General features: G+C 48.1%; 1 protein-coding gene across 5 annotated transcripts in view; it reads left to right on the forward strand.

The window, feature by feature from the left end:
- The window catches only part of FGD5 (FYVE, RhoGEF and PH domain containing 5), a 124,482-nt gene that overhangs the window by 77,088 nt on the left and 28,551 nt on the right, over nucleotides 1-18,843 (forward strand). For 4 of the 5 annotated variants that reach the window (XR_010411616.1, XM_045904280.3, XM_064591658.1 and 1 more), the window contains 5 exons: nucleotides 11,086-11,246; nucleotides 11,511-11,667; nucleotides 12,289-12,376; nucleotides 14,096-14,146; nucleotides 14,739-14,797. Coding sequence is in view for 4 of the 5 variants with exons in the window: in XM_045904280.3 (XP_045760236.2) it covers nucleotides 11,086-11,246; nucleotides 11,511-11,667; nucleotides 12,289-12,376; nucleotides 14,096-14,146; nucleotides 14,739-14,797 (516 nt within the window). In the remaining variant the exon portion in view is untranslated. The remainder of the gene's footprint in view (nucleotides 1-11,085; nucleotides 11,247-11,510; nucleotides 11,668-12,288; nucleotides 12,377-14,095; nucleotides 14,147-14,738; nucleotides 14,798-18,843) is intronic. The other variant, XM_045904277.3, reaches the window with a different exon arrangement.

The raw sequence follows: 18,843 nt of genomic DNA on the forward strand, positions 1-18,843 counted from the left end.
GTGGACCCAGAGAGAGACAGATTTCAGTCCAGTGTGAGAAAATGTGCTTTCTTTCCACCTGAACTGCCAGGGAGGGGGTGGGCTGTCCGTATTGGGAAGTATGAATGGAGTAGCTATTGAGGAGTCTTCAGGAGAGGGGTTCCTACCCCCCAGGTGTGTGGCTCTTCCCTGTATGTTTTCATTCAGTTCAGGAAAAAAGACTATAACCCTGGAAAGTCTCTCCTCCTTTTTTTTTTTTTTTTAATGTTTTATTTATTCATGAGACACAGAGAGAGAGTGTGAGAGAGAGAGGCAGAGGGAGAAGCAGGCTCCCCGCCTAGCAGGGAGCTGGATGAGGGACTCGATCCCAGGACCCTGGGATCATGACCTGAGCCGAAGGCAGACGCTGAACCATCTGAGCCACCCAGGCGCCCTTCTCCTCCTTTTAATCCCTCACCCTGAGATGGCCAGTGGGACTCAGACATTTTTAGCCATGGAAGTTTATCTTCAAATGGAATTTTACCTGGAACCCCAATATGAAGACTAGCTGAGAGCAGAGATGCTATGGTTCAAATGTAGGTGGAGGCCAGAGTTTGGGCTCTGCCTCTACCGCCCTTAACCCTGGGTCTCCATGGAACCCAGGGTGAGAAGGTCAACTAAATGAGTGGTTCTCCCAATGTGGTCCCTGAACCAGTGGCACCAGCATTACCTGGGAACTTGTAAGAAATGCATATTCTTGGGCCCCACCTCACAGCTGTGAAATCAGAGACTCTGGGGGTGGGGCCTGGCCATCTGTGTTTTAAGGAACCTTCCAGGTGGTGCTGATGGACAGTAATGTTTGAGACCCACAGATGATCCCATAAGGTCCCTTCTGCATGAGTTCTTTGTGATTCCCTGCCCCTTCATGACAGGCATCCTCTAGAACACTGGTCCCCAACCCTGGCTGTGCACAGATACCCAGAAGCTTTAAAAAATATGGTTTAGGGGCGCCTGGGTGGCTCAGTTGGTTAAGCGACTGCCTTCAGCTCAGGTCATGATCCTGGAGTCCCGGGATCGAGTCCCGCGTCGGGCTCCCTGCTCGGCAGGGAGTCTGCTTCTCCCTCTGACCCTCCTCCCTCTCATGCTCTCTGTCTCTCATTCTCTCTGTCTCAAATAAATAAATAAAATCTTTAAAAAAAAAAAATATGGTTTAAAAACATTCATTCAGCACAGTTATGAACAAAGCTGGGTCAATCTAAGGGTGAAACTTAAGTGAATGAGACAGTCTGCTCTCTGCGTAATTGGAGAGAAGATAACAGAAACATACGGAGTGAGTACATAGCCTGACAATGCAAAATTTTGCAAAGCCATTGCTTTTCAGGCTGGGATACATATAACCCTGCCTAAGGTATATAGTAAGTGTCCAACAGGACACATTTTCTAAGAGCTGCTTTGCTTTAGATATATATTTTTAAGCAAATCATACATGGATATATTTTGGAGAATAATATAAAATATGCCTTAATTCTTTTTTTTTTTTAAGATTTTATTTATCCACTTGACCGAGAAAGACACAGCGAGAGAAGGAACACGAGCAGGGGGAGCGGGAGAGGGAGAAACAGGCTTCCCGCCGAGCAGGGAGCCCGCCAAGGGGCTCGATCCCAGGACCCTGGGATCACAACCCGAGCCGAAGGCAGATGCTTAACGACTGAGCCACCCAGGCACCCCTAAAATATGCCTTAATTCTTAAGCTAAAATATGAGATTTCAGACACATCCCTTCAGGCTGTGATCCCAGAGTTTTGGAGGCTGTAGGATACTTGAAAGACCCCTAGACTGACTGCTGAAGTGACCCAGAAGGGTTTTCATGATGGAGGTGGCATTTGAAGCAACTTTAAAAGATGAACAAGATGGGGCACCTGGGTGGCTCAGTCATTAAACGTCTGCCTTCGGCTCAGGTCACGATCCCAGGGTCCTGGGATCGAGCCCTGCATTGGGCTCCCTGCTCTGTGGGAAGCCTGCTTCTCCCTCTCCTACTCCCCCTGCTTGTGTTCCTTCTCTCGCTATCTCTCTCTGTCAAATAAATAAAATCTTTAAAAAAAAAAAAAAAGGAAGATGAACAAGATATAGATTAGATGCCAGAAGCAAAGAACAAAGTCACAGAGGATGGAAAAGAGGATTCCTGTAAAGCAGTGGTGCTCAAAATGTGGTCCCAGGACCAGCAGCAGCAGCATTACTTGGGAACATGGGAGAAGTAAAAATTTTACCCATCCCCATCCCCAGCCTCCCGAATGGAAGGTCTGGAGGTGGGCCCAGCGATCTGGGTTTGAATAAGTCCCACAGATGATTGTGAAGCATGCTCATCCTGGAGAGGCCCTGGTATACAGAGTGAGCAGGTGTGGAGGTAGGCTGGACCATGAACTCCAGGCCCAGGAGTTTAACTTTAAATGAAGGGCTTGGAGGAGACACGAAGCAGTGGGGGAAAGCGGTCCTTGTCTTCCTCACTCAGAGAGCTGCTTTCTTTTTTTAAAAAATGTTTTCGGGCGCCTGGGTGGCTCAGTTGGTTGAGCGACTGCCTTCGGCTCAGGTCATGATCCTGGAGTCCCGGGATCGAGTCCCGCATCGGGCTCCCTGCTCGGCAGGGAGTCTGCTTCTCCCTCTGACCCTCCCCCCTCTCATGTGCTCTCTCTCTCTCATTCTCTCTGTCTCAAATAAATAAATAAAATCTTTAAAAAAAAAAAACAAAAAAACAAAATAAAAAAATGTTTTCTATGGGCGCCTGGGTGGCTCAGTCGTTGGGCATCTGCCTTCGGCTCAGGTCATGATCTCAGGGTCCTGGGATCGAGCCCCACATCGGGCTCTCTGCTCAGCGGGAGGCCTGCTTCTCCCTCTCCCACTCCCCCCCTGCTTGTGTTCCCTCTCTCACTGTGTCTCTCTCTGTCAAATAAATAAAATCTTTTTAAAAAAAAATGTTTTCTAACTTACATACAGTTAAGTGCACAAATCTTAAGGGTAGGTCTTAAATTTTTAATGTGTGTATGTGCGTGCGCACACAACATGCCACTCAGGTAGAACATTTTCATCATCCCAGAAGATGCCTCTGTGCCCCTCCCCAGTCCCTGTCACCCTCCAGAGGTTACCACTATTTTTCTTTCCATCACATTCAATTGGTTTAGCCTGTCGTTGGACCTCATATGAATGGAATCATGAATTATGTATTCTTTTGTGTCTGGCTTCTTTAGGGCAACACGATACGTGAGAGTCATCCAAGTTTTCATGCATATCAGTATTCTTTTGTGTGGATATACCACCGTTGGGGTATCTATCCCCCTGTGAATGATCATTTACCTTGTTTCTAGCTCGGGCTATTATGAAGCTGCTATGAATGTTCTCATATATATCTTTAGGGAACATGAGCACTCATTTCTCCTAAGTATCTACCTTGAGTGGAATTGTTGGTCATAGAGTAAGCACAGATTCAGCTTTCTTAGGAACTGCCAAATAGGTTTTCAAAGCGATTGAAGCAATATATACTTCCACCCCCAACATCTGGGAATACCATTCCTCATGCTGCCAGCGCATTGGTATTGTCAGTCTTACTCGTGACCATTCTGGTGATCGCATGGTGGCTTCTCATTGGGTTTAGCTTGCATTTCCCTAATGATTGATGAAATTGAGTATCTTTCTGTTTATTAGCCATTTAGAAATCCTCATTTGAAGTCTTTTGCTTATTTTTTAATTGGGTTGTCTGTCTTTTTCTTACCGATCTGTAGGAATTCCTTAGATGTTCTGGATACAAATCTATTTTCAGATATGCATATTGTGAATATTCTCCCAATCTGTGTCTTCCCTATTCCATTTTTTGAACAGCTTAGTTGAGATATAAATCTCATACCATACAATTCAGCCATTTAAAGTGTAAAATGTAATGGTTTTTAGTATGTTCAGAGTTGTGTTATCATCATGACAATCAATTTTGGCACATTCTCATCACCCCCCAAAAAAACCACAACCCCCTAAGCTGTCACTCCCCATCACCCCATCTCAGCCCTAGGCACCCAGCTGTCTAGTTCTGTCTCTCTAGATTTTCCTGTTCTTGACATTTCACATAAATTGTACTCTTTTGTCATTGATGTCTTTCACCTAGTATAATGTATTTAAGGTTCATCTACGTTATAGTATGTGTCCGTACTTCATCCCTTTTCATGGCTAACATTCCATTGTGTGGATAGACCACATTTTGTTTATCCATTCATCAGTTGATGGACATTTGAGTGCCTTCCACTTTTTGACTGTTCGGAAAATGCTTCTATGAGCATTCATGGACAAATTCTTGTATGAACATGTTTTCCATTCTCTTGGGAATATACCTAGGAGTGCAACTGCTGGATCATACGGTAACTTTTTAACCTTTTGAGGAACCACCAGCTGTTTGCACCATTTTAGATACCCACCAGTAGTGTGTGAGTGTTCCAATTTCTCCCACCTCCTTGCAGGACTTGTTATTATCTTTTTTATTATAGCCATCCTGGTGGGTACAAAGTGGGATCTCATTGTGGTTTTGATTTTGCATTTCCCTAATGACTAATGATGTCAGGCATCTTTTCATGTGCTTCTTGATCATTTGTATGTTTTCTTTGGAGAAATGTCTTCAAATCCATTGCCCATTTTAATGGGTTATCTTTTCATTGTAATTCTGTGTACCAGTCCCTTATCAGATCTGTGATTTGCAAATATTTCCTCTCATTCTGTGGGTTGTCTTTTCACTCTCTTGAGATTATCCCTTGAAGCACAAAAGTTTTTAATTTTGATGTAATCTAATTCGTTTTCTTTTGTTGCTTGTGCTTTTGGTGTCATATCTGAGAAAGCTTTTCTAGTCCCAGATCATAAAGGTTTACTCCCATATCCAAATATCTCAGCACCATTTGTTGAAAAGGCTTTTTTTCCCCACTGAATTTTCTTGGCACCCTTATTAAAAATCACTTGACCATGAACATTTATTTCTGGGTTCTTAGTTCTATTCCATAGATCTTTCTCTCTGTCTTATGCCAATACCACACAGTCTTTTTTTTTTTTTTTAAGATTTATCTATTGAGAGAGAGAGAGAGCAGGGGGAGGGGCAGAGGGAGAGAATCTTCAAGCAGACTCCCCACTGAGCAGGGAGCCCAACATGGGGCTCAGTCTCACAATCCATGAGATCCTGACCTGAGCTGAAACCAAGAGCCAGACACTTAACTGACTGAGCTACCCAGGCACCCTAATGCCATACAGTCTTGATTCCTGTAGCCCTCTAGTAAGTTTTGAAATCAGGAAGTGTGAGTCTTCCAACTTTGTTTCCCTTTTTCAAGATAGTTTTGACTATTCTGGGTCCCTTGCATCTCCATGTGAATTTTAGAATCAGCCTGTCAGTTTCTCTAATAAAAAGGCAACTGGGATTTTGATGGGGGTTGAGATGAATCTGTATATCACCTTGGGGAATATTGCCCTCTTAACAATATTAAGTTGTGAATATGAGAGATCTTTCCATTTACATAGGTCTTCTTTAATTTCTTTTTTTTTTTAGAGAGGGGGTAGGGGCAGAGGGAGAGAGAATCTTAAATGGACTCCACACCCAGTGTGGAGCCCTATGCAGGGATCGATCTCACAACCCTGAGATCATGACCTGAGCCAGTATCAAGAGTCAGATGCTTAACTGTCTGAGCCACCCAGGTGCCCCTTCTTTAATTTCTTTCAGTGATGTTTTGTTGTTTTCAGAGTACAGGTTGTATGCTTTTGTTGAATATATTCCTAAGCCTTTTATTTTTCATCTTACTTTTTCAATGATTTTAAACTTCTATCTATCTATTTTAAAGATTTATTTATTTATTTTAGAGAGAGAGAACGAGCACAAGTGGGAGGGGCAAAGGGAGAAGGAGAGAGAATCTTAAGCAGACCCCATGCTGAGTGTGGAGTATGGAGCCCAGTGCGGGGCTCAATCTCACCACCCTGAGATCATGACTTAAGAGTCGGTCCCTCAACTGACTGTGCCCCCAGGTGCCCCTAAACTTCTATTTAAAAATAAATTCAATTTTACAGAAAAGTGATAGGAATAGCAGTAGTACATAGAACAACCAAATTCCCTTTTTCCATATTCATCTGTTAACATGAAGGCAATATATTTCTTTTTCTGTATGGCTCATACTTTTTGTATACAGCTTAAGAAGCCTAGGGGTGCCTAGGTGGCTCAGTCGTTTAAGCATCCAACTCTTGATTTCAGCTTAGGTCATGATCTCATGGTCGTGAGATCGAGCCCCGCATTGGTCTCTGAGCTGGGCGTGGAACCTGCTTAAGATTCTCTCTCTTCCTCCCCCTCTGCCCCTCCCCCTTTCTTCTCTTTCCCTCTCTTAAAAAAAGAAAAAAAAGAAGTCTTTGTGTGCCCCCCCACAGAATTGTTTTCAGGGTTCCAAAGTACCCTCCAGTGACTGATCAGGCCAGGTGAACCTATGTCTACTGGACAGCTCACGGCCTGCCAGTGCATGTTGGTGACACAGGTGGGTCATGGTTGAGGTTGGTGTGTGTTTGGCCAGATGGGATCCCAGTGAGTCCACTTGACTTTTGGCAGCAACATTAGTGGTTTGACATTCTGGCTACCCACCAACTGTTTAGCCCAGAGAATGGAGATGCTATGCTGCCCAGAAAACTCAGTAGTGGGTTTGGAAAAGGAAAAAGGGGCCAAGGGACTAGGCCCTGCATGTGAGCTCCCCACTTCTACCACCCACAAGTCCAGGACAGGGTTCTGAGAACCCTGAGAACTCTAGGAAACTTGTTCGTATTCCAGAGGCAGAGAGGCAGTCCTCACACTCAGGCCTCTCCACCAGGCTGCCCCAGGGTCTCTGAGGTTGGGTAGGAGCCCTGGGCAGCACTGTGGAGAACTGGGGTCTAGTCCTCCTCCTTCACCTGAGGAAGTCACTCCCCTGTCTGAGCCCATCTGTAAATGTGGAATTGGCATGGAGCAATGGAAAGAGCTGGGACTTTGGAGTCAGGCTGACTTTGGCTCGAATCTTGCCATCTTGACGGCTTTGGGCAATTTACTCCATCCCTCTGGGCCTGATTATTTTATCGGCAAAATGAAAGTAATAATAATGCCAAAGTGAGAGGGTTGTTCTGAGGACTAGATGGGAAAGTGTAGTGTTGAGCTCAGATTGCGGGAGTGTTCGGTACATGTTGGCTGTTGTCATGTGTTGCTCACCTTCCCCGGGGCTGGGTGCTGGGGATACAGAGATAAGTAAAACTCAGTCTAGGGGAGAAGGAAGGCACAAAAACCAGTCATCCTAAAACATAACAGAAGGCAGTGTGCACAGACTCTGTGAAGAAGGTATTTGTATCCCCATTTAGCAGAGGGGGAAATTGAGGTCCATAGAGATGAAGTAACTTGCCCAAGGTCACACATAGGCAACTCTCCAGGTAGACAAGGACTCATGTGTGTTCTCTAGGCCTTGGCTTGGGGCCTAGAGGCTCTAAGGCTGGAACAGGAGCTCCACAGAGAGCTGGGAAGTGAGCATGGTGAGAAGGTGGACTAGGTGAGGAAGGTCTCTGGTGCCCAGAGGGGTTTTGACTGGACCCTGCAGGCATGGGGGCCATTTGGTTCTTCTTCCTTATTATCTCTAGTCCATCCCCCATCTCCATCCCATCCCCATGGCCACTACTGGGTCTGGGCCCTGCTCCTGGATGACTAGAACGGCCTTCGTACTGCTCTTGCTCTCCTTCTGGCCACCACCACTTTGTTCTCCCAACAAAGTAAATTTTCTAAGATAGATATTTGATCCAGTGGTTCCCTGTCACCCTACGATGAAACCCAAGTGCCTTTAAAAGCCTGCAGGGCTCTATGGAATGGGTTCTCTGTCTGATTCTCCAGCGCCATTGTATTCTAATCCTGCAAGGTGTACACACATACTGCACCCAAGACACACTCAACTTAGTTCCTCCTTCACCTCAGGACCTTTGCACATGCTGTGCCCTCTGCATGACACACTCCCCTCTTATCTCAGTGGAGGTGTTGCCTTCCTGGCATGGTTTCCCAGAGCCGAGCCAGCTCTCCCCCTTATGGCCAGCTGTGGCTCCTGTGTTTTTCCCCATCACAGCACTTTCCCCCATCAACCTCTGTGTTGAAACTGTGGTTGTACTCCTCATTTTCTCCAGATTGCAAACTCTTTGAGGGCAGAATAGCATTTCCTGCTTTCACTCTCTCCTCAGGGCTTGGTGCAGAGCAGGCACTCAGAATATTTGGTGAATGAATAAGGGGATAAGGGCCGGTATCTCCTATCTCCTACCTCCTTCCTCTGTCTGAGAGACCCTGGGTGCAGTGATGGCCAGGACTATTGAGATGAGTGATGGATGGTGCGGCTGGCACTTGGCGCTTCCAGCCAATGCATGAGTTTTAAGAATGGATGTTTGTGATGAATCCAATTATGCTCCAGTTTTTGAAATGAGTCATGCTGGTGATGGCCATCCTGCCCATTGGGACTGAGTCAATTTAGTGAGAATTAATTACGGATGAGAAACTAGCTTGCAGAGCAGTTAATATTTCAGTTCCCTGGGGTGCGATGCACATGCAGCCATCAGTCTTGTCTTTGCTTGTCCTTCCTTCTCTCCCTCGCCTTAGCCCTCTTCCCCTTTTTGTGGTGGTCTGGGTGGCAGGGTGACCGAATTATGATCTTGGCTCCCCTATGGCTCACTCTCCTTTTCCATTAAATAAAGGTCTTTCAATCAGTCAGTAGTCAGCAAGTACTATAAAACTTCTCTGTGTCACATGCTCTGTTGGACTTTAGAAACATAGCAGGAAACAAAACAGATGTGACCCTGTTCTGAAGAGGTCATAACTAAAATATGATCACAACTGCCGTGGGGATAGCACTTTACAGTTTACAAAGCAGTTTTAAACATCAGGATGAGCCTCTCAGCAGCCTCATGCTGTACTTAGTGGTACTGCTATCCCCATTTTATGGATGAGGAAATGGAGGCTCAGATAGGTGACAGTTTGTCCACAGTCATCAGCTACTCTTCTGGTGTATCTGAGCTTGAACCTGGCACAGAGCCGATGACAGTGTATTGAAAGTCCCCTGTCTACCAGCTGCCCAAACGAGAGGGGTTACTGTCCTCATCAGGATGTTTTCTTTCTTTCTCTGAGATGCCAGGGCTGAGAAGACCCTGCAGGGCTGGAGGCTGGGCCCTAACCATGGGGACTCATAAGGAAGAGTGGGAGGGTCCTCCTGCCCTGGGTCAGCAGAGAAACCCCCACTCCAGGTTCAAAACAACCCCAGTGTCCCAGAGCCAGCTGCGGGCAGAAATAAGAATCAAGCACCACCTCCCCCTGGTTGCCTCTCACTTGTAGTTCACACTTTCTCCACCCTCTGAAACATGCTTTCAGGAAAGGCTCTGATAGCTTAGGTACAATGGGATTTGGTTTCTAATTATAGCTCTAGCATGTGGCCTCCGCTTAAGGACACACATGCCTTCAGCCAGAGAGTCTATTCATTAGTTCAAGACTCAGCCCCAAGTTTCTGACCTCAGTGATGGGGCTAGAGGGGTCCTGACCTTCAAACTGCACCAGACTGGGGCTGATGAGGGCTGGCCTCAGGAAGAACCAGCTCATTCTCCCTCCTTGGGACCACAGGCCAGGGTGGGCCGCCCTCTCCTTGTCCTTCCTCCCAATTCCCGGCAGAGCAGGTTGCAGGAGCAGGAGGTCAGCTCCAGACAGGATGAGGTGTTCAGGAAGCAGAGACCTTTATAGCCCCCACATCTGCTGTCCTCTGTCCGATGGCGCAGGCAGCCTCTTTAAAGACAGGGCCCAGGAGAGTATGCTGCTTCTCACCTTCTGTGTCCTGCTCTCTTCTCAGTCCCTCCTTCCCTCCTACCCTCCCGCTCTCTCCCCTTGTCCCTCTCTCTTTCTCTCTGCTTTCTCATTTTTCTTCTTCTCTCCCCTTGTCCCTCTCTCTGGCCCTGTCCTACCTCCCTGCCTTTTTTCCCTAGCCTTCCCCTTCTCCTGATTCCTTTGGGGAGAACATCAGAAAGACTTCCTGGAGGAAGTCACTAAATGCCTCTCAGGCATTTTCCCCTTTCAGGTCTCAATGTAGAGAGACCATTCTAGCAATGAAAACTGTTCAGCAGTGGAATTAACTGTCTTGGTCAGTAATGAGTTCTCCATCAGGGAGGCAATCAAACAAGGCAGTGTGAGATCATCTTTCCTAAATGTTATAAAGGTGATTTGACTTTCTTGATTTGGGCTGGACCACATGACCTCTGATGCTGATGTTTTTCCTGATGTGCACCACTCCACAGTTTGAGGTGGTTTCAGTATATCCCATATATTTAAAACTACAGACCTGTGGCTCATGCAAGAGCAGGTATATTTGAAGATAAAATTTTTTTTGTTAAAAAAAGGTTTTGCATTTGTTTTAATTTTAGCATTCATTAAATTTAGTGGAATTTTTAAAGTAATTAATCACAATACAGATATTTTAGAAAACAAAGAAGAAAAAAAATCATTCCAATCTTAGACCCCTGACACAACCACTGTTTACATTTCAATCTATTTCCTTTTAGCTTTTTCCTTTTTTCCTGTGTTATGGGATTGTGTTAGGATAGAAAGACAACTTTGTATACCTTCTTGATTCCTAGCTCTAGGACATGAATATTTGTACATAGTCACCATCTGCATCATTTTCAGTGACTGCTTAATACACCATGGAGGGGTTGCCTATGATTTCTTTAGACTTCATTTTAAAACAACACAGTGCATGAACCTTTTCAAAGACAGATAATGGTTAGAGCACCCTATATTTCTTCAGAGAGGGAATTACCCAAATATTCGGAAGAAGAGCATGACCCAAGTTCAGGAATGAACATGCTTTAGCGCCCTCTGTTGTAACAGGAGTTGTGTTGGGTGCTTTTTGGGCACCAGTTATCTGTGATCATCAGGTATGTGTTATCACCCCTGTTTTACAGGTGAGAATACTGGGGTCTGAAATGCTGACCTAAGGTCCTGTGCTATCTGTGTGTAGGTCAGGGCTTCAAAGCCGTGGGGGAGCTGCAAAGGGTGAACTTGTGCTCAGTCCTATCAGCTGTGGGTAACAGGCCTTTGGGGTTTCAGGATTTCCACGGAGCTGTCATGAGGGCCTTGGATGAAATAGACCAGGAGGGCAAGGACACGTTGGCCAGGGAGGAGCTGAGGCGTGGCCTGAGTGAACTCCCAGCCATCCGAGACCTGCACCAGGGGATCCTGGAGGAGCTGGGGGAGAGGCTGTTGCACTGGTGAGCTGTCTATGGACTCCTGCCCCTACTTCCATTGCACTGGGGTGTGGGGGTGCTTAAAGTCCCAGCATGTGAAACGGTGTCTCCATTTGACCAGCGCAGAAGCCAAGACACAGGTATTAGGTCATTTGCCCAAAGTAAAACGAGCGCGGGAGGGTCAAGCTGGGGTTGCCACCCAGTAATGTGACTCCAGCGCTCACCAGTGAACACTGTGCTGGTCACAAGGCTGAGTTCTCGCTGTCCCATCCCCCTCCCCGGCTGCAGGGAGGGCCAGCAGAAGGTGGCTGACGTCTTCCTGGCCCGGGAACAAGAGTTTGACCATCATGCCGCTCACATCCTGCAGTTCGACAGGTATCTGAGTCTGCTCAGTGAGAACTGCCTGCATTCTCCCCGGCTGGCCGCTGCTGTCCGCGAGTTTGAGGTGGGTCCCTTGGTCCTCTGGAACCTGCTCTAAGGATCCAGGGGCGGGGTGCGCATGGAAGGGCTTACTGCGAATCAGTGGGGCTTCTTGGTAGGTCTGAGGATGGGGGTCAGAGGGCAAGACCTGGCTGGGGAAGGAGAGGGTGACCCAGCAGGAGGGAAGACCTAGAACCGAGAACATTCCCTGATGGGTGATTGATGACAACTCTATGAGCCCCCACCATGGTGAGGGTTTTAGTGACCATTCTCCTGTCGCAGGAGAAAAGCACAAAGCAAGCTGGGACCCCAGCCAATGGAGTGACCAACAAATGGATCAACAAACTGGGTATCCAGTTACTAGACAGAAAAATGGTTGTTTTTTTTTTCTTTTACTAACATTAATGAAAAGCAGGGACTGATAGATGCACTGACTGCGAGCCTGAAGGAAGGAACTGTCACAGCAGGGTGATGCTAATCTGGGAGGCCTTCCTGAAGGAGGGGATCCTGATTTTAGAGATGGGGAGAAGCTTGGCGTGGCCAGGAAGAGGTGTGGATGGGACAGTGTATGAGGGATGCCATGAGCCTGGTGCCTTGAGACAGGGGTCTCTGATGGAGTTTTGTCTTCCCTGTCTCTTGGGAGCAGCAGAGTCAGCAAGGAGGTGGCCAGAACGTGAAGCACCGGCTGCTGCGGGTGGTTCAGCGCCTCTTCCAGTACCAAGTGCTCCTCACAGGTGGGCCCCACAGGAGGTCAACGTGCACTGAGGTGATGCGGGGAGGGAAGGCCCCTGAGGAGGGGTGCACCAGTGCTGGTGGCAAGCTGTGTTAGGACAACCTCCCCTCCCACCATGGCGGCAGTGGGTAGGGGGAGGATGGCTCTCAGTTCCTGGCACCTGCTCCTCCAGACATGCTAGACTCTGCCACCACCTTCCCTCCAGCTGAGCTTGGAACCCCCTGCTGCCACCTTGGAAACCTCACTTCGGCGGCCACCTTCTGTGTCTTTCTTCAGCCTCTCCCATCCTAACACACAGAATCTCCCACCTTCCCCTGTTCTGCATTTCCTCAGTGGGTATCTCATTTCCCTAATGCTGTTCTTATCACCACGTCCTCCTTGGGGCCAAATCATTGGACATTTTTCACCTTGGACCTGCTCTGGCCATCTCTGTGGCTTAGCCACTGACCACTTTCTGCTTCTCAACCCTCTCATTCTGAGGTTTCTGTGATACACACTCTCCCCCTGTCTCCCTCAGACTTCTCTGCTACCCTTCTCCATCTGTGTTGACAACCTCCCTTCATCCACTCTTCCATAAATGTCAGTGTTTCTTGGGGCTCAGTCCTAGGTCCTCTTTCCTTCCTTCCCATTTGACAAACTCTCCCCTGGGAAAGTCATCCCCTCCCCTACCTCCACCTGACAGAAATACTACACCTCTGTCCTGAGCTCCAGACTCATTTACCCAGCTGCCTCCCAAATGGACAAAGACACCAGGCATGGGGAACTGCTGTTCCAGTAAGGGAGACAGACACCCACACGTAGAGATAGGCATGTAATTCCAGATAGTGACCAGGGCCACAAGGAAAGTATATTAGGGCCAAGGGACAGAGAATTTGTTCATCTAATTCAACAAATGTTTATTGAGTATCTCCTGTGTACAAGGCCCTGTGCTAGATGCTAGAAATATAGCAGTGAATTAAACAGCCAAAACTCTGTAACACTGTGGAGTTTATACTTTAACAAACTAACAAGGAAATAAAAATACGTCAGTGATTAAGAGCTCTGAAGAAAATAAAGCAGGTTAAGGGGATGGAGGTAATAGGGCTCTGAGTTAGATACAGCACGGGGAAGGATCTCTCTGAGGAGGTAGCACTGCATAGAGATCTCAGCCAAGTGAGGACATGAACCCTATGAAGATCTGGAAGAAGAGAGTACCAGATAGAGGGAGTAGTGAGTGCAAAGGCCCGGGGGTATTAACAGGCTTGGCATGTTCAAGCAATAGTAAGAGTGCCAGCATTGCTAGAATGAATGAGTGACATGGAGAGGTAGCTGGAGAGAGAGCTAGAGCTTGTGGGTATAAATGTGTTAAAGGTGTAATACATCACACTCCGCTGTGATGCTGGTCACATCTGTTCCCCCAGTAGACAGTGTGCTTCTCAGAGGCAGGATTCACCTTGTCTGTGAATCCTGAAGGTATAGCACAGTGCCAGGCACACAGCAAGCACTCGATAGATACTTGTTGAACGAGTGAATGACTAGCAGTTGTGGCAATGATGCTGGTGATGGTTCGGGGGCCTGTTTGTTCTAGTGTGGTGGGGTGGCGGGCTAACGGGGGTGAGAGGGTAGGTACCCCATTCTTCTGGCACTTTTCCTCCAAGTCCGGAGAGGGGGGCTCCTGCTGTGGACAGGAGGGACTGGCCTCCCAGGGGCAAACTGACCCTGGCTCTTGTTCTCCCTGCAGACTATTTAAACAACCTTTGTCCGGACTCAGCTGAGTACGATAACACGCAGGGTAAGTGCAGCATGAACCCGGAGGACAGGGACGTGTTCCTCTTTTGGTCCCTGTCCCTGGTGCAGGACATAGCCCCCTCCCTGGCAGCTGGATGTGCAGTGGGCAGGAAACCTCTGGGGCTTCTGAGGTGATTACCCCCTCCCCTCAAGCACAGGACTCCCCAGGATGGGCTGTCATCCAGTCAAAGGAGAGGGCAGTAATCAGAATTTGGTGCTAGGAGGTGGTGCCAGGTCTCAAAAAGTCACCTCAGTGTCCCTGTTTCCTCCCAATTCTATGTGACTGTCCCTGCATATGACCTACCTACCAGGGCAGTCCCTATTTTAACATATTCAGTTTATAGACAAGGGCACTAAGGCACAGAGTGGTCAAACCACTGGCAAGGACACTTAGGCTGTAGTAGCAAAGCAAGGGTTGGGCCCGTGACCTGACCCAGCTGTGGGAAGACCTGGTGCCTCCCGCACACAAGCCCCTACCTGGTGATCTTGGGGAGTGGGTGGGAGAGAGGGGAGGACAGGAAAGAGGCGAGAATGGTGGCTCCTGGACTGGCCCTCCTCCTCAGAAGGCCTGCTATCTTCTCTCTTTCCCCCCACAGGTGCCCTCACCCTCATCTCCAAAGTCACAGACCATGCCAATGATAGCATGGAGCAAGGGGTAAGTCCATTTCCTGGGCTCCTTCTCCGGGGTTCGGGTCTAGGCCCCCCTCCAGCCTGCCCACGTCTGCCTTGTGATGCTCCACTTCTGGGGGTGCTGCAGGCATCCATCTATGGGACCTGGCAAAGAGTTGTTGGCCCTTGGGTTCTGTCCCTGACACTTGCTGTGTGAACTCAGGCACTGTGTGTTCCTGTCCGGGTCTCTGGTTCACCATTAGAATACTGAGGGGGGGCTATAGACTTGTACAGATCTGGTAAGTAATGTCCCGACTGTGGTCTGAGACCATCTGCATCAGCACCTGGAGTGCCTTGTAAGCTACAAATTCCTAGGCACACCTTACATCTTCTCAGCCAGAATATCTGGGGGTCAGGTCCAGGGATATGCATTTTTTTTTTAAAGATTTTATTTATTTGACAGAGAGATACCGAGAGCAGGAACACAAGCGGGGGGAGTGGGAGAGGGAAAAGCAGGCTTCCCGCCGAGCAGGGAGCCCGATGTGGGGCTCGATCCCAGGACCCTGGGATCATGATCTGAGCTGAAGGCAGACGCTTAACGACTGAGCCACCCAGGCGCCCCAGGGATATGCATTTTTAACAAGCACCCCAGGTAAATGTTTTGCTCACAAAAGTTTGAAAACCACTTGTCCACAAGATTATGTGAGCTCTAACTACACGCCGGGTTCTGACAGAGTGTGATTCTGTTGGACGCTGATCCAGTATTTGCCAGTTTTCTGTCAAAGACGACCAACTTTATCCCACAGCCCAGCTCTGTTCAAGTGGCTACCTTGATTACTTGTGTCCCGTATTTTCTGCTCCACTAAGGTGTGGCTAGAGCTTTGTGTTGAGAAGGATTCTGAGGCTGAGTCCTAGCCCAGGGGAAAAGAGTTTGGTGATCAGTTAGTGATGTGTTCCACCAGCAGAGGTGGGGGTGATGGTGGTATGCATGCTGAGTACTTGCTCAGCTCTGCTGTGGCAGATACACAGAGCACCCTTTTAGCAAGTCATCCACAGGTAGAAGAAGGAGAGGGGAGTCACATCTATTAGACACCTACTCCATGTCAGTCTTATGTTGGGGACTGGAGATACAGAGTTAAAACATGAATCCCAGCATGAGGAGATCACAGCTCATGGAGGAGTAAACATGTGGACATGATAAGCATCATGAGGGACAGAGAAAATGCCACATGGTTCAGAGAAGGGAGCCATCCCTCCCAGCTGGGGCTGTGAGAAGAGATGATGGAGGTGCCCCCACAGGGAGGACACATGCCTCAAAAGCAGAGAGAGGAAAGATGTGCCAGGAAGAGTAGCTGACCTGGGCAGAGGCATGGAGGTGGAGAAGCGTAGGTCACATCCGAGTTCAGAGAGCCACCCAGCATGGCCGGAAGATGGGATCAGGGTAGGTGAGGTAGGGCAAGAGTCTGAAGAGATGGTGTGCTGAGTGTGGAGGCTGAAGCCAGCTGGGTATGAAAATCGGTACATCAGACATGTTGTCATCATCAGGTTGTCTGTCCTCCTGCTCTGGGGTCCATGAGCTCCTTGCTCTTTGTTGTTTTAGCATCGTGTACATGCAGTAAGATTTCCTTCAGCATAGCCAAAGACAGAGGTGCTTTGGCGTCCCATACCCCGTCATGACATAGCATCAGATGGGCTGGCTTCTCTGCACCTCACTTTAACCAGGGATGCCTCTGTTTCCAAAAAGGAAAACTAGGTCAGGAAGGGCCATGTCTTCCCTCCTGTGGGTGAGCTCATGTGTAGCACCACCTTGCAGGAGGAACTGAACCCCAACCCCCTCCCCCAGCTTTCTCAAAGCGTGGGGCTAGATGCTATGCCTGGCACAGGCTGGCTCTTGTCTCTCCAGCTGCCTGGGGATACCACACTGGGTCTGCTCTGGATTATCAGCCCCTACTGCATGCCTGCTAGGATCGGGACTGGACTCTGCCTGGGCCATGGACAGGCAGGTCCAGATAAACCCAATGCCAGGGCAGAGCTCAGTGGCTTGAGTGGATAAAGGGCAAGGCTGGGCTCTGCCTCTCCTTCCCCATGGCCACTACACACCTCAGGCCTCATCACCTCCCAACCCTACCATTCCATTCAGAGTGATCCTGTTAAAATGTGTCTGATGGTGCCATGCCCCCATTTTACAAAGCCTTCTATGTCTCCACATTGTGTTCAGTAGAATCTGGGCAGTACTTATTGGTTGTGAGAACCAGGGAAAACTTCCTGGAGGTGGCAGCATTCATGTAGGTTTTATGCTCATATCAAACCATTGCCATAACTCCCCACAAAGGTAGCTAAGCTGGTGATATGATTTCTAGGAAGAGCCAGATCCCACCACCCTGAAATGGGACCCACATACCTACCTGACACCTGGTCTGAAATGCCACTAATAAACTCACTAGAATAAAGTACTGACAGCCAAGCCAAACTATAAATCCATTGAACAGCCTGTTAACAGAAAACTGTTAGGTGATAGGAGAAGCTTTGGGAAGTCTGACTCTTAAGAGCTGAGGCCCAGGTAACCCCTCCTCTGCCGTGATCCTCACATTTTGATGGAGGACAAGGAATAAATGGGAGCAGTGTGGAAGACGGGATGGGAAAGTCTTAGAAGTGAGAGAAGTCATCCTCATCAGCTTTGCAGGAAAAGCTGTAGCAGATGCCCATGTGGCATCCTACTCACGGTGACCACAGCTGCCTCTGTTGAGCAGGGGATTGTGCCCAGCGTTCTCCTCTAATCCTCAGGGGAACTGTTATCAGCCCAGTGTCACAAGCAAGGAAACTGAGGCCTGGAGAGACGAGTTGCTTCACCCAGGATCACTCAGCTCTCAGCGTGGGAGCTGGGTTTGAACGTGAGCCTTTCTTAGCCACCAGGCTAGACATGCCTGCACACATCACTCACAGGTTCAGACCTGGAACCTCACACACATTCTTGCATGAAAACACGTGCACGTGCCCATGCACGCCGCACCTGCTCCTCTCTTGCGTGACACACATGAATGACGATAGGGACCATTTTTCTCTTTCCCACATTTGGGTGTCTTTTTCTTTCTTTATCCAGCCATGAGGAATGTCATGAAATGTAGGCATGGAGGTTTAGAGTTGCTCCCAGGTTTGTGAGCACTGGGAACTCCTTCAGGGACTGGTCACAGGTTGGATCAGAGAGTGGATGCACCTTGCTTCTAACTACAGTTACTCAGACCAAACCTCAGATTCCCTAGGAGAAAAATCCCACATCTGGTTGCAAGGTCAGGCTTTCGAGGCTTTTGATCAAATTAGCCATTGACTGTCCTCTTCCCCATAGCATGAAAGTAAGCTGTCTCCCTCCAGAACAGAGTGAGGGGACAGGTGTAAGTCTCTCCGAATTTCACTGTCTTTTTTTTAATAGACTTTTAAAAAAAATTTTATTGAGGTACAATATATGTAACATAAAATTGACCATCTTAACCATTTTTAAGTGCACAGTTCATCAGCATTATGTACGTTGACATTGTTGTGTGACCGTCACCACCAACCACCTTTAGAACTTCTTCACTGTCCCCAACTGAAACTGTCCCCATTAAATGCTAAGCCCCTCCCCCCCAGCCCCTGGCCACCACCATCGTTTCTGAACAGATTTAATTTTTTAGAACAGTCAGAGTTGCTCTGAAGTCCCTGTCTGATGGTTCTAATAACATTTGTGTCACCTCTCCGTCTGGTTTTGTTGAAAGCTTTATTTCCTGAAAATGAGTTGGGGTTCTTTCTTGCTTTTTGTGTTTCTCATAATGTTTGATTGAAGCTGGCATTATGTGTTGGAGGAATTATGGAGACTGAGGGAAACAGTATCTACCCCAGAAGTGGGAGCGCCTGGTTTCGATCATGCCGTTCATGTAAGGGGTGTAAGGGGTGGGGGTTGGGTCAGTCCAGTCAGTAGTTGAGTTGGGTTTGGGTTTTGTTATTGTTATGTCACCCTCAGAGCCCCCCGGACTTCACACTCGTCCAGAAGGGCGCTGCTATCACCTGGTACTGTTTGTGGGGCCTGAGATGCCAGAGAGTTTTTCTCATTTTCCTTCT

The sequence above is a fragment of the Mirounga angustirostris genome, unplaced genomic scaffold (genome assembly GCF_029215605.1).
Source record: "Mirounga angustirostris isolate CCGP_5_RB_7025 unplaced genomic scaffold, mMirAng1.0.hap1 SCAF_1, whole genome shotgun sequence".
Lineage (NCBI taxonomy): Eukaryota > Metazoa > Chordata > Mammalia > Carnivora > Phocidae > Mirounga > Mirounga angustirostris.